Source organism: Bos taurus, chromosome 12 (genome assembly GCF_002263795.3).
Source record: "Bos taurus isolate L1 Dominette 01449 registration number 42190680 breed Hereford chromosome 12, ARS-UCD2.0, whole genome shotgun sequence".
NCBI lineage: Eukaryota > Metazoa > Chordata > Mammalia > Artiodactyla > Bovidae > Bos > Bos taurus.
The window spans coordinates 33,595,268-33,607,950 of NC_037339.1; the positions used below are offsets into that span (position 1 = coordinate 33,595,268).

The 12,683-nt window shown below is 46.6% G+C and overlaps 1 protein-coding gene across 4 annotated transcripts in view; it reads right to left on the reverse strand.

The window, feature by feature from the left end:
- Positions 1-12,683, reverse strand: part of ATP8A2 (ATPase, aminophospholipid transporter, class I, type 8A, member 2) — a 494,154-nt gene that overhangs the window by 215,971 nt on the left and 265,500 nt on the right. For all 4 annotated transcript variants that reach the window (XM_024999819.2, XM_024999820.2, NM_001435329.1 and 1 more), the window contains one exon: positions 2,402-2,585. In XM_024999819.2, coding sequence (XP_024855587.1) covers positions 2,402-2,585 — 184 coding nt within the window. The remainder of the gene's footprint in view (positions 1-2,401; positions 2,586-12,683) is intronic.

Consider the following 12,683-nt stretch of genomic DNA (forward strand, 5'->3'; position numbering starts at 1 on the left):
GGTTGCTCAAAAAACATTAAGGAGGCAGGGGGCAGAAATGACTCTCTCCAAGGAGAACAGGCAGCAGAGGGCTGGAGACACAACATGACACCGGCTGGCCCCGCGCAGTGAGGCCCCGACGGGCCGGCCAGCAGCCTGGGGCCACCCCGTGGACACAGCACAGGCCAGCTGGGGAGAAACAGAACCAGCACTTTGCCGACTTCATCATTTTCCCGAGGACAAGTCTTTGAGCTAACCTTTTTTTCCTTCTGGATATAACTTTCCAGGGCACGTTCTCAAGAATCCAATCAAAGGGATTGGATTCTTTGATTCCAATCGTGCTCATCCACACACGTGCTCATCCACATTAAAATAAACAGATCAAGTGCTAAGGCATGAACTTTGACCAAAGACGTTTATCACTTTATTAACTTCAACCAAAGGAACTCAGTCAGTTGTGGCATGTCCTACCTAGTAACTGTGGCAGAGGAAACATCCTGGTGAGGAGGCTATGAGGTAAGCAGAACGCAGACCCGAAATAATGGGATCTCTGTCTATACCTGAACAGGATGGTGGACGGGGGGACACGCAGGGATGCTTGTTGGCTAGAGAACCCTGGTGTTCCTCTGTGTTCAGTCTTTGGGGCTGTCTATCAGCTCCTCCAGCACAGGTGATGTAGGCTGGATGGACAAGAAAAGCCCCAAACAGAATCACAAAGCCCTGTTCTCCTCTGCATCTGCCCTTTCATTTTGATTTGCTTGTCATTTTGATTTGCCTTTAATTTGAAGAGACCAACTGCTCCAGATCCCACATCCTATTAGTCCGGTTTCAATAAAGCAGGTCATGGAATCTCCCTTCCCTTGACATTTGCGAGAAATAGACGGACAAATATTTGCCTGGAGCTCCTAGGAAACCTCTGAAGACCCCTGCCAGCCATATGATGCTATAACTCAAGTATTTAATAATGCTGGGGTGCATAACATCTCCAGGTGCTGACAGCCTGCAGGAAGCGTGAGTCCCACAGGCCTTGGGGCAGTTGACTCGGGAAAGGGACCAGGCAGGTGCGCGGGGCTAGTTCCCCAAGGTCATGTGCAGGTCCGCTGTTCTCTGACCCTGGGGGTTGGGACCTGCGATAGGTCACTGCTTGTAAAGGAAGCCCAGTTTTCCCACCTATAAAGTCGGAATTCCTCCTCCTACCATCCTGAGGATTCATTTGAAATTGACAAAAGGAACAAGGTTGATTTCGTGCACTTTTTGGACTTATAAGGATCCTGCTGTTCTCTGTTTGCAAAACCACTAGCTGGCGGGTGAGGGCAGGGGGTGGGGATTTGAGATGGCATCTAAGCAGAGCACCCGCTCCGGGAAGTGGGGCCTTGAAAATGCAGAAGGCTAGTCTGCATCCCTGGGCTTGCAACAAGTTCTTCCACACTTAACACGCAGCCCCAGATTTCAGCATCAAGGAGGAAAAGGCCATGATTACTCATGCGCATGTGATAAGGTTAATGCATTCTCCCAAAGACTGAACACAGAAGAACACGAGGGGACTCGAGCCAACAAGCAGGCATTTAATCCCAGCACACTGTGATCGGAGACAGGAGGAAACGGTCTGTGTTCTCTGAGACACCTAGATTTCCCGGATGGTCAGGCAGCAAAAATGGTCTGGATGCAAATCCCAGCGGGGGCAGGAGCTTGGCCGTTTCCCTTCACTTTGGGGCTGTCACTGAGAACTGGACATTCTGTTCCGTCTCCGACTTCTAGGACAGGAGCTACTAAGTATGTCAGGAGCCTCTGCTGAATCGAACTGCCAAAAGCTTTGTGCTGCTGACCACGGCGGTGGAGGGGGTGGGCGGGCGGTGGGGGGGAACTGCTGCCCACGCCTGGGGTCCACGCTCCTGACAGTTCACCTGACAGCAGTGGCCTGTGCCCCCCATGGCACAGCCAAGAGGGCAGTGTCTGTCAATCACTGATTCCCCTGACCTTATGTGCATGTGAGAGAGAGGGTTACAGCATCTTCTGGAAGAGGGAAGATGCCAGGAGGGGAATACAGAGAACAGGTACTACAAGCACAGCCATCCTTGGGCACAGAGGATGCTGGAAGAGAACACGCAGCAGTTGCAGGGTTTAGGGGAAGAGATTATTATCATAAAATCAGAGATCCACCTGTTGGAAATGACCTCTCACCTGGACGACAGAAAGCCTGGCCCTTCCCACAGCCGAAAAAGAAACCCATAGCACAGGACAGGGCCTCGTAACTACACAAGATGAAGCCAAGAGAGAAACCCAGCTACACCAGTGGGTTCTCCTCCACGCCACCTCCAAAGGGGCAGCTGAAGGATTGGACTGAAGGTCAAGCACCAGCTGGCCTTCATGCCCAGCGGACTCTGTCAACTACACGTGACGGCCGGTTGACCACACGGCTCACCTGAGCGATGGCGTAATCCGAGTTGTTAGTGGCCTGCATGCCCTCGTTCCCACTGATGCCTACACCCACGTGTGCCGTCTGGATCATGCCCACATCGTTGGCACCATCCCCAATGGCCAGGGTGATGGCTTTCACCCGCTTCTTCACCACATCCACTATCTCCGACTTCTGCAGAGGAGACACCCTGGAGGAGGAGAGAGATGAGTTAGGACTCTACGGGTCCTTCCAGAGGAAACAGCTGTAATCTACATTTCACTGCATTAAAAGGGCAGTTACTGGATAATTTCCAAATCCAATACAGATGGTTTTAGGCTCATGTGCAAAGAAGCTTTCAGAAAACAGTAGCTTGCGGCTTTCAAGTATGTGCCAGCTTCACAAATGAAATACACAACTCAAGCTAACTCAAAACACAGCCCCTCAGTAATCACACTGCCGGGCGGGAGCCATACGTGCAAACTCCTCTGGGGCATGCCTGCCCTCCCGGATGATAAAGGCAGCTGAGATGCTCACAGAGGTCTTGGGATAGGTCTTCCCAATAAATCAGAAAACTAGCACAGATTCGTTTTGCTTTGCCGTCCATCATATGTAACAGGGCGGGCAAGGGAATTTTCTACAAAACCTGCTTTCAGAAAAGGGAATGAAAAATTGGCAGGGCTTGAGAAGTGCAGAAAAGAGGACTACTGTGAGAAAAAGAAGAAAGAGGTCTCCATCTCCACCCTGGAGATGGAGGCAGCGTTTGAAGGGCAGCCAAGGCAGAAGGGCTGAAGACGGGCAATCCCAGGACAGAAGGTCCACTGACACCGAACTTGTAGAAGCCCAGCCCCAAAGGAGATGGTGTGCAACTGGCACCTGAGAGGGGCTATTTCCACGGAGAGTCAAAGACAGTGGACTCTTTTCCAAAGCCCACCTGGGAGAAAGAGCAGTATAAATGTATGGGGTCCAAAACACAGCACCATCAGCTATGATGAAGTGTTTGTTCAGAGTATAAAACCAGATAATAAAGCATGGTGGCTCAGATGGTAAAGAATCTGCCTGGAATGCAGGAGACCCGAGTTTGATCCTTGGGTTGGGAAGATCCCCTGGAGAAGGGAATGGCTACCCACTCCAGTATTCTTTCCTAAAGAATTCCATGGACAGAGGAGCCTGGTGGGCTACAGTTCATGAGGTTGCAAAGAGTGGACACAACTGAGCGACTAACACTTTCACTTTTACTTTTCAAAATGACTAGTATATGGCGCGTGTGTGCTAAGTTGTTCCAGTCATGCTTGACTCTGTATTGCACACTTGAAACTAACACAACATTGTAAATTACACTCCAATATAAAAGTTTAAAAAATTTCAAAACCACATCTGATTGGTAATATAAAAGGGGAGGTTTTCTACAAAATGCCATAGGACTGAAGTTACTATTCCTCCTCCGACCTCATAAAAGAGCGGGAAGGATGAGAGACCACAGAGGGGCCACCAGCACTTGAAGTGCTAGTCCCTAAACTGCATTTCCTTCTATGAACCCTAATTAATATATACTCAGTGTGACTGAGCACATCCTTTCTGCCGGGTGTGTTTGTTTGTCTCTTTCACCTTTCCTTACTCATCCTGCCTGGCCCTCACCCCAGCCTCACTGCTAATCCAACAATTCAGGCAGTGGACTTTCAATCCATGGGGACTAACCACCATAATCACGGCTCCAAGATTAATTACGTCTCTAACCATACTATGAATAACAGGGGAAAGAATACTCTTCGGCCTACACAAAAATACGTTAACTTCTGTGTAAGTAACAGACCTAGAAACATGGTGAATGAAAGCATTCAAAAAATGACCAGACGCCTCTGTAAGATCTAAACTTGACACCCTCAGAAGTAGACAAAAGCACCCCTCCCCCACCACCTGTGATCCAGGAATGGACGCTGTTTACAAGCTTCCTGACTAAACAGGCCAAGGGTCTTGATTCTGTTTCCTCCCAACATTCCTGGAAACATTATAGACTTACTACAGGCTTTTTGTGACAGCTCTTAGTGACGTATAGCTGCCAGCGCTCTTAGGCCTCTCGTAGGGCTCTCCTGGGGCTAGCACGTAAGCCTGGTCTCTTCCCACTCCCCCTCCCCCCCTCCACCCCGGGCCTCTCTCCATCACTGTGCTTTGACTATGATAAGCCGACGGTGAGGCCCTGAGTATCATCTTAAACAAGCACTTAGAGGGTGGAGCAGACACTGGCTCACCAAGTCTCTACAAACAGTCTCGGGATGTCGGGTGATGCAAGTCCTCCAAACAAGGTCTGTTTAAGCACTTCACCGGGTATTTGCTCTCTGCACAAGGATTTCAGTCTGAAATCACACTCTATTGAAACCTCCAACTCTTCAGTGCCTTTGCACTAAGAACGATCAATGCAGAGGTTAGTAGAATAAGCACTAAACTTGCTGACTGAATAAAATGCGGAATCTCATTACTGGTGACAAACAACTGCATGAATTAACGATGAACCCTGATGCTGCCCAGCCAACGCTATGACACACAGGCCAACATGCCACAGGATTTGCTAAGAAATGAAGCCAAGAACCCAGGTGTGCCAGCAGCGTTACTTATTTTGGTATGGCTGAAATGCACACGTTTTGATAACATTTCCTGCATTTTGCCAGTTTCAGCCATAAGGCGGTCTCCCTCTGATGACAGCGGAGGTTGCGTGTGTGCTTTGGGCACAATATGACAAATCTGGTTCTGCGGGGGTTGGGGGAAAGCAGGGAGGAGCCCTGTCATTTTGCTTTATATCCTGCTGGGACAATTCTATAGTCACTTTAGGAACTTAATACATATATGTGGGCAGATATTAAATTCAAACTGCAGAAAGTGTAACATTTCTGCAGCATTCTACAGGTACAAAGATGATTTTCAACATGGTCTCAGTATTCATTTTCCATAAATGGTAAGTAAAAATGATTCCACACTCCAGAAAAGATGCTTCGGGTAGAACTCAACTTTCAAAAGCTGAAGTTGAGCTCATCTTCAAACTCTACCAAGAAGGAGGAAAAGAGGGAGGAAGGGGAGGGGAGGGGGCAAAAGTGGGAAGGGAGGAGGACAGAAGCAAAAAAAAGAACTTGAGAGGCTTTTAAAAAATACTATTTATATAAACTGACTGCTATAACAATACATCAACCTTTTCTACTGATAATATCCTTGTTTAAAATGTTCATTTACCTCATTTTATATTTAATAATCATATAAAATCTGGAGGGGTCCCTGACTGTCTTAGAGCTGTACACACACACACACACACACACACAGCACAAAATACAGTCCTGATTCTCCTACATTTAGTGTTGGACCTTGAAAAACAAACTCGCCCAGGGAACTTTCACTGGGATGCATTACCCAAGATTTAAGGATGAAAAATTTCAAGACCAGATTTTCTGGTCCTCTGAGGTCAGCTTTATATGACCTCTACATCTTGATTACAAACACTGAAAATTTCCTCAATAAACAGGAATTTTAAAAGGAAGGATGCTATCACGTAATGTGGAGATGAGGCCATCTATTAATATTTATCACTGACCTCAGTGACTATCTGCCCGCTAACGGCCCATCTTGCTCCCCAGCCTCCGGGGGGGAAAGACCAGGCATCCCACAGCGCGAGTCAGAGGGAACCTGATCTTCTTTATTAAGAGAACAAAACCTTTATAACCTGATCCTGCACCAGGGCTGTAAATGCTGCCTGGCAACTCAGGCTTTCAGAAGTGCTCTTGGTAAAGGGAGGACACCCTGGCTAAAGATCAGCTTACTCTGCAACTGAGAAAGGGCTCCCTTTGAAATCAGGATACCCAGCTTGTGGGTTCAGGATTTATCATCTGCACTTGTGTCCATGACAATTTTATCACAGAGCAACTCAAGAGGTGCTCAGACAGGAGGCTGGCTTCTGAAAACCCAACATTGACACCAAATGGTGTCAAATCGATTAAGATCTGGGCAACCGCATTTTATAAAAACTTTACTAGGTTGTATGTTGTGAATGACACTGAGTTTTATATTCACTGAAGTTGACTGGTTAGTGTCTGTTTCTTCCTATACTAGGCGCAGTAGAGGAAGGCTGGGATTTAAATAAAAGATATAGGATCCTCCTGTTCCCAGGCTGCAAGAGGGATTAGAATAGCACATTTAAATACCTTAATGTTTTTAGCACAAAAAGCATAAATTCGATACTCTGCTTCCTTGAAATGCTTTATTAAGGCCCCCAAGACCCTCTCAGGAGTGTCTGCTTTCTTGAAGCTAACATACATTAACTACTCCCCACTGTAAATTTCACTACTATTTCAAAACAGCATGCCTGGCCTCAGCTCCAGGGCAGGTGGGTATAGGAAATACAGTCGGGAAGAAAGCTGAGAAGGGCTTGAGTTTTGATGTCTCGGAGCAAGCTGATGGCTCCATCAGGACCAGGCATCATGAGACGCTGCAAGGCTGAAAATGAATGACGACCGAGGTGCTTAAGAGAATGACCTTAATCACACCTGCCCATCACCTGTGCCTGGAACAAAGGCCCCCACCTGGTTAATGATCAACAAGCAAGGCAAGGTCTAACTGCTCATACTCTGCGAAAAGAAGGCAGCCATTTCACCACTGACCTTCACTCCAGTCCTAATCCAAACAGCCAAGAGTGCTGAGAGGCCCGGGGATGCTGGTAGCCAGGCCAGGTTCCCATGCTAGGGGGTTAGTGCACAAATCAATGCCTCTCTCTCCTGTCCTTTTTTTAAAAATTTGAGAGTGGGATTTGTTGGGTGGGAAAAGAAGTGAACTAAACAAAGGTCTTTCTTTTAAATAACACAGACCCTTCTCAAAGCTAAAGTTTATATTTAATAAACTGGAGAAGGAAATGGCAACCCACTCCAGTCTTCTTGCCTGGAAAATCCCATGGACAGAGGAGCCTAGTGGGTTACAGTCCATGGGGTTGCAAAGTGTCAGACATGACTGAGCACGCATGCAATACAATGCATGTTTAATAAAAACCACTAATTCTTGGTCTCGATAGCAGGAAATAATATGCTTCCCTTTTTATGACCATACAAGTAAACGTGTGTAAACCAGGAGGTACATTCATCCAAACCCATAGGATGTACAACACTAAGAGAGAATCCTACCGTCAGCTATGGCTGCTGGGCGATAGATGTTGATAGTGGGGGAAGCCATGCATGTGTGGGGCAGGGGGACAGGGGGATATCTAGACCTTTCCTTCATTTCCTGTGAGCCTAAAACTTCTAAAAATAAAGGCTACTGGAAAAAAAAATAGCATTCTACCACTCCCCAAACAGAGCCCAAAAATGATTCTTGATGGCTCTGGACACCTGCTAAAGTCCTGGACAGAGGACTTTATGGCCTGCCATCAAGAGAGATATGGCAAGCCATCAAGCACATAGGGCAGGAGGTCCTGGGCTGGTGGGCACACCTGGTATAGTGAACATCCATGGGGGTTTGTGTAAAGAGAGGACGTGGGCCTTAAGGCATGTGCACCCCCAGAGGAAATGAACTATGACCGCAGTCAGCCAAGTCTACTGCAAAGCTGTATCTGTAACTCGTTCTTCGAGCTGATCGAGGCTATCATCTTAGTGCTTCTTCAGATAAAGCCTCATCTGAAGTGTAGTATGCACTTCTGTCTCCACACCTGGGCTCTGAGCTATCCAGTGTTTGGGACCTGCTTTACAGCACCAAACACAACAGGTAATAAATGAACATTTGCTGAATCATCCATTTTTTAAATGATTCTTTGGGACTTCAAACACAGTTCCCCATTTCCTCCTTCTTAATTATAATGAACAGTTTTCATTTCATGTTCAAGGACACACTTAGCATGCTAAGTGAATAATGTTCATCTTGCAGTTTGATTAAAGAAAGTGCAAGATTAAGAGGATTCGTTTGCCTGTGCAGAGAAGCCCAAATCACAACCTTTGATTCCACCTGGTACTTTCAGAGGAAATGAATTCACCAACAACCACATGTACCAGGTTACCACCTTTTTGCAACCTCTTGTGCCACTGCCAAAGAATCAAGCCTGCCGTTTACAGGCTGGTAGTGGGTCGGTGCCGCCAGCACCTGCCAGGCCCACCTTGTCTGGCAGGACCACACTGCCTCAGGGCAGAGCACCTTGATGCTGAGCTTGTAACGAGGACCAAGAGAGAACTCACCAGACACCTGACTGCAGGGCTAGGGCTGGTACCAGATTGGGGTCAGGGAGAGAGAGAAAACGAAGTTCCAGCTGAGACTCTTGAGATATGTGTGGCAGGGAGATGCTCCCTTAGAGGGGCTCCCAGCTCCACGAAGACGGGTCTGAGTTCTCGGCTCACAAGAGCCTTGATGCAACCTTATGATTCCACCCACCTCGCAGCCAAACAAGTGGCCCCCAACCAAGAGGATGTGTCGGGGGCACGAGACTAGATCAGTGTCACAGCGAACACCCAAACTCTTCAGTTCATTTACACATACACACGCATCCCCAGAGTGTCGAATTAAACTGAATAGGTAAATACATCCCTTACATACAAATGAGTTCTATTCCGAGAGCGTATTTGTTAAATCCAATTTGTTCTAAATTCAGCAGATAGCCTAGGTACCCAAGTGACACAATTGGCTATATAGTACTGTACTGTAATAGGTTTATAATACTTTTCACACAAACAGTGCATGAAAAACAAAGGAAACATTTGAATCTTATAGCACAGTACCTTGAAAAGTACAGTAGTCCAGTACAACAGCTGGCACACAGGGGCTGGCATCAAGAGACCAGACCAGAAGAGTTACTAACTGGAGCGGGGAGAGGAGGTGGGACATGGTAGAGCTGAAGGGTCGTCAGCAATTGGAGATGAAGGGCCAGGTGCAATGTCACTCATGCCTGACGTTTATGGAACGCACATTTGCATCTTTGAAAGTCTGCAACTTGAAGGTTCCTGTGTAGGGGACCTACTGAACTACAGACAGACTCTGAAGTATGATACCTTCTGTGTTGTTATATGTTTTTCAAACAATGTAACAAAACTCAAACAATGCTACTTTGCCTTCTGGTTCTCCATCTCCTGCTTGTACTTTGGTGGGTTAGTGGGGTGACAGCGAAAGGGGTTTTTTTCTGAGGTGATGAAAACGTTCTAAAGTTGACTGTGCTGATGGCTGCATACTTGTGAATATACTAAAACCCACTGAACTGTACGTGTTTAAGAGGGGAACTATATGGTATATAAAATTAAATCTCTACCAGCCTGTTTTTCAAAATAAAAAAATAAATGTTCACCTATTGAGGTCTGGGGAAGTCATTCTGAGTTCACTTGAATGAGTTGACTTGAATTGGATGCTAACTAGAACAGCCTGTTTGTGGCCTATCAAACATACACTGTACATCTGCTTTAATTATCAAAGAGAAGCACACACTGACCAGAAGTGAAGAATTGTCCACGTTCAAAATAAAGATTAAACGCCTCCCTTCCCGGGACGCTGGTGCTGGTCCTCCTTTGATGGTAAGGCTCCCTCCCAGGTGCCAAGGTCATGCTGACTCTCCGTGGATGTCAGGCTGGTCTGTGATTTGAAACCCTGAAGAAATGTATCCCTGGCTTGTTGAATGCTCTTTGTTCTGACAAGATATAAAACTGTGCTGAGAACCCTGCTTCTCCAGAGCAGTTTCTCAGCGTCATGTGGGAATCAGGCTTCTGGGCTATTGTCCTCACTTTGGCTCAAAGAAAACTCTTCTATTCTTACTGCTGATGGTTTATTGAATTTATTAGCCCTTCCCCTAAAGTCCTGTGTCGGACATCTCCATGTATAATTTAATATACGGTTTCTTTCTGCACCAACCCATTGAATAGTATAATCATTTACACTACTATTCATACCTACTGAATATGAATGTAAGTAAGCACAAGCAAGATTTCAGGTCTTGCAGAGTGAAGACTATGTCTCCCCTTTTTCAACTGTCCACACACCCAACAATGTGCTTGGCACACAAGGGCTTCAGCTCATTTACCCTCGTGACCAAGGCTGCAGAAGTGATGGAAGCCCCTCTGCTGTGTGCTGTGGGGATGGATATGCACAGAGCAAACAGCAAACGAGGAATGAGCGACCTTGTCAGTGTCAGCACCTGTCGCTCAGCAGCTCTGTCCCAGAGGAAGTGGGGAGCTGAGCAGAAGGCCTGCATCTGAAGATGGAGGTGAAATAACACCAGCTTTTTCTGAACCATCACCACTGTACGATGAGCCCACTCCATCCTCATGCCCTAAAACAATGCCCGTTGTTCCCTAGATTCAGTGACAAATCCCACTAATGTATGTGCAGCCGCCATAAGCACAACCTCCTCCCCAAGTGACCTCAAACTCAGAAGCCCGGTTCTCTTCATTCAGACCCCACATCATCCTCCTTGCTCTCAGCTCCAAAATCAAAACAAAACAGCAAACTATAACCCAGCTGGGGTGCAATTAATACAAGTGAAAGTTTATAGACCCCGTTTTACGCTTTCCAAAGAAAATGGATAGAAACATATAAAATAATGTCAAATAGCCCTAGCTATGTAAGATAATATCAGTGAACAAGTCAGAAATAAAACTACCCCCTCCAGTAGATGACCATTCTCAATTACCCTATGATACTAACAAAATCTGTGATTCTTCTCTTATATCAGAGATAATCTGCTGGTGCCTGGTGCCTCAGACAGTAAAGAATCAGTCTGCAATGCAGGAGACCCCAGTTCAATCCCTGGTCCAGTAAGGTACCCTGGAGAAAGGAATGGCTACCCATTTCAGTATTCTTGCCTGGGGAATCCCATAGACAGAGCAGCCTGGCAGGCTATAGTCTGTGGGGTCACAGAGAGTAGGACATGATTGAGCAACCAACACTCACTTTCATTGTAAAAGACAACCGAATCTAAAAAGCACTTCATTTCTGAGATGATGATTAAAGTCACAGAAAGACATTAAATTAGAATGTGAATGTGTTCTTCATCTCTGATACAATTTTTAGAGCTAAAATGATGTATGCCTCTGTGCCATCAGACAACTCCCCACTATGTGCTCCCTCACACGGGGCTCGATGGAGCCACAAAACTCTAAGCAGAGTTCTTCTAAAGTCAAAGGCATTTTCAGTCGAAGGGAAAGGCTTTTCAACATTACTGAAAAGATGGTTTGGTTTCCAAGAAGCTAGCTGCAGCCTATTAAGTCATATTTGCAAAAGCAGCACCTCCTCAATGCTCCCACCCCCACCCGCCGCCACACACACACACACACACACACATCACAGAGGGTTTTGTTTTTTTTTTTTCTGTTTGAAATGTTTAAAAGTTGGAGTTTCCCTAAGAAGCAAACAGAAGGCTGCTGCTTCCTGGAGAGATAACCGCTTGATGGATCTGGGCCATCAGCATGGGGATAAGCCCACTCTGTCTGACTTGCTCACAGATATCCCCAGAGGCCAGGGCCAGTTAGTTTAATGAGACACCGACATGCTCTGTCAGTTTCCTTTCTACATGTGGGGACACTTTTTATCCACATGCTATAAAATTTAGGTCATTAGTTGAACAAAAGAATATATATGTTAACAATCCAGCTACACAGACTGCAGCCAACTGGCTGACCAATATAAATGCATCTGGCAATTAAGTTGGACGTACAGAGACATCCCCCTAGCTGCTGAGGCGCTGCAGTGATGAGGTGGGACATCAATCCCCACTGAATCAGATGCATCTGCAGGGCACCCGGCAGCTCTTGGAATAAATCACACAGTGTGTATGTGTGTGTGCTCAGTCACTCAGTCATGTCCAACTCTTTGTGACCTCATGGACTAAAGCGCGTCAGGTTCCTCTGTCCATGGGACTTCCCATGTAAGAATACTGGAGTGGGTTGCCATTTCCTTCTCCAGGGCATCTTCCAAACCCAGGGATCGAACCTGCGTCTCTTGTGTCTTGTGCATTGGCAGGTGGGTTCTTTACCACTAGCACCACCTGGGAAGTCCATAAATCACACAGACATGGTGCTAAATGCAAGGGAAGTGGTTTCTTTTCAAGTCCTTGAGTGAATGAAGGAGAGAAAAATATACATGAATGTTGGCTTAGTACATTTTAATGGTAATCGGAAATAGCCATTTTCTATTTCTTCCAGATGCACGTTAATCAAGGAAATAAACTCGTTCTGACTTTGAGGAGGTTGTTTTGATGCAGGTGTGGTACCTCTTTTCCTGCACACTCCCTCACCACGCCCAGGGGAAAAGGACACCCTTCACAGGCAGGGAGACCCTTCACTCCAAAGCATCATTACGGGTCCCTGGTGGGGCT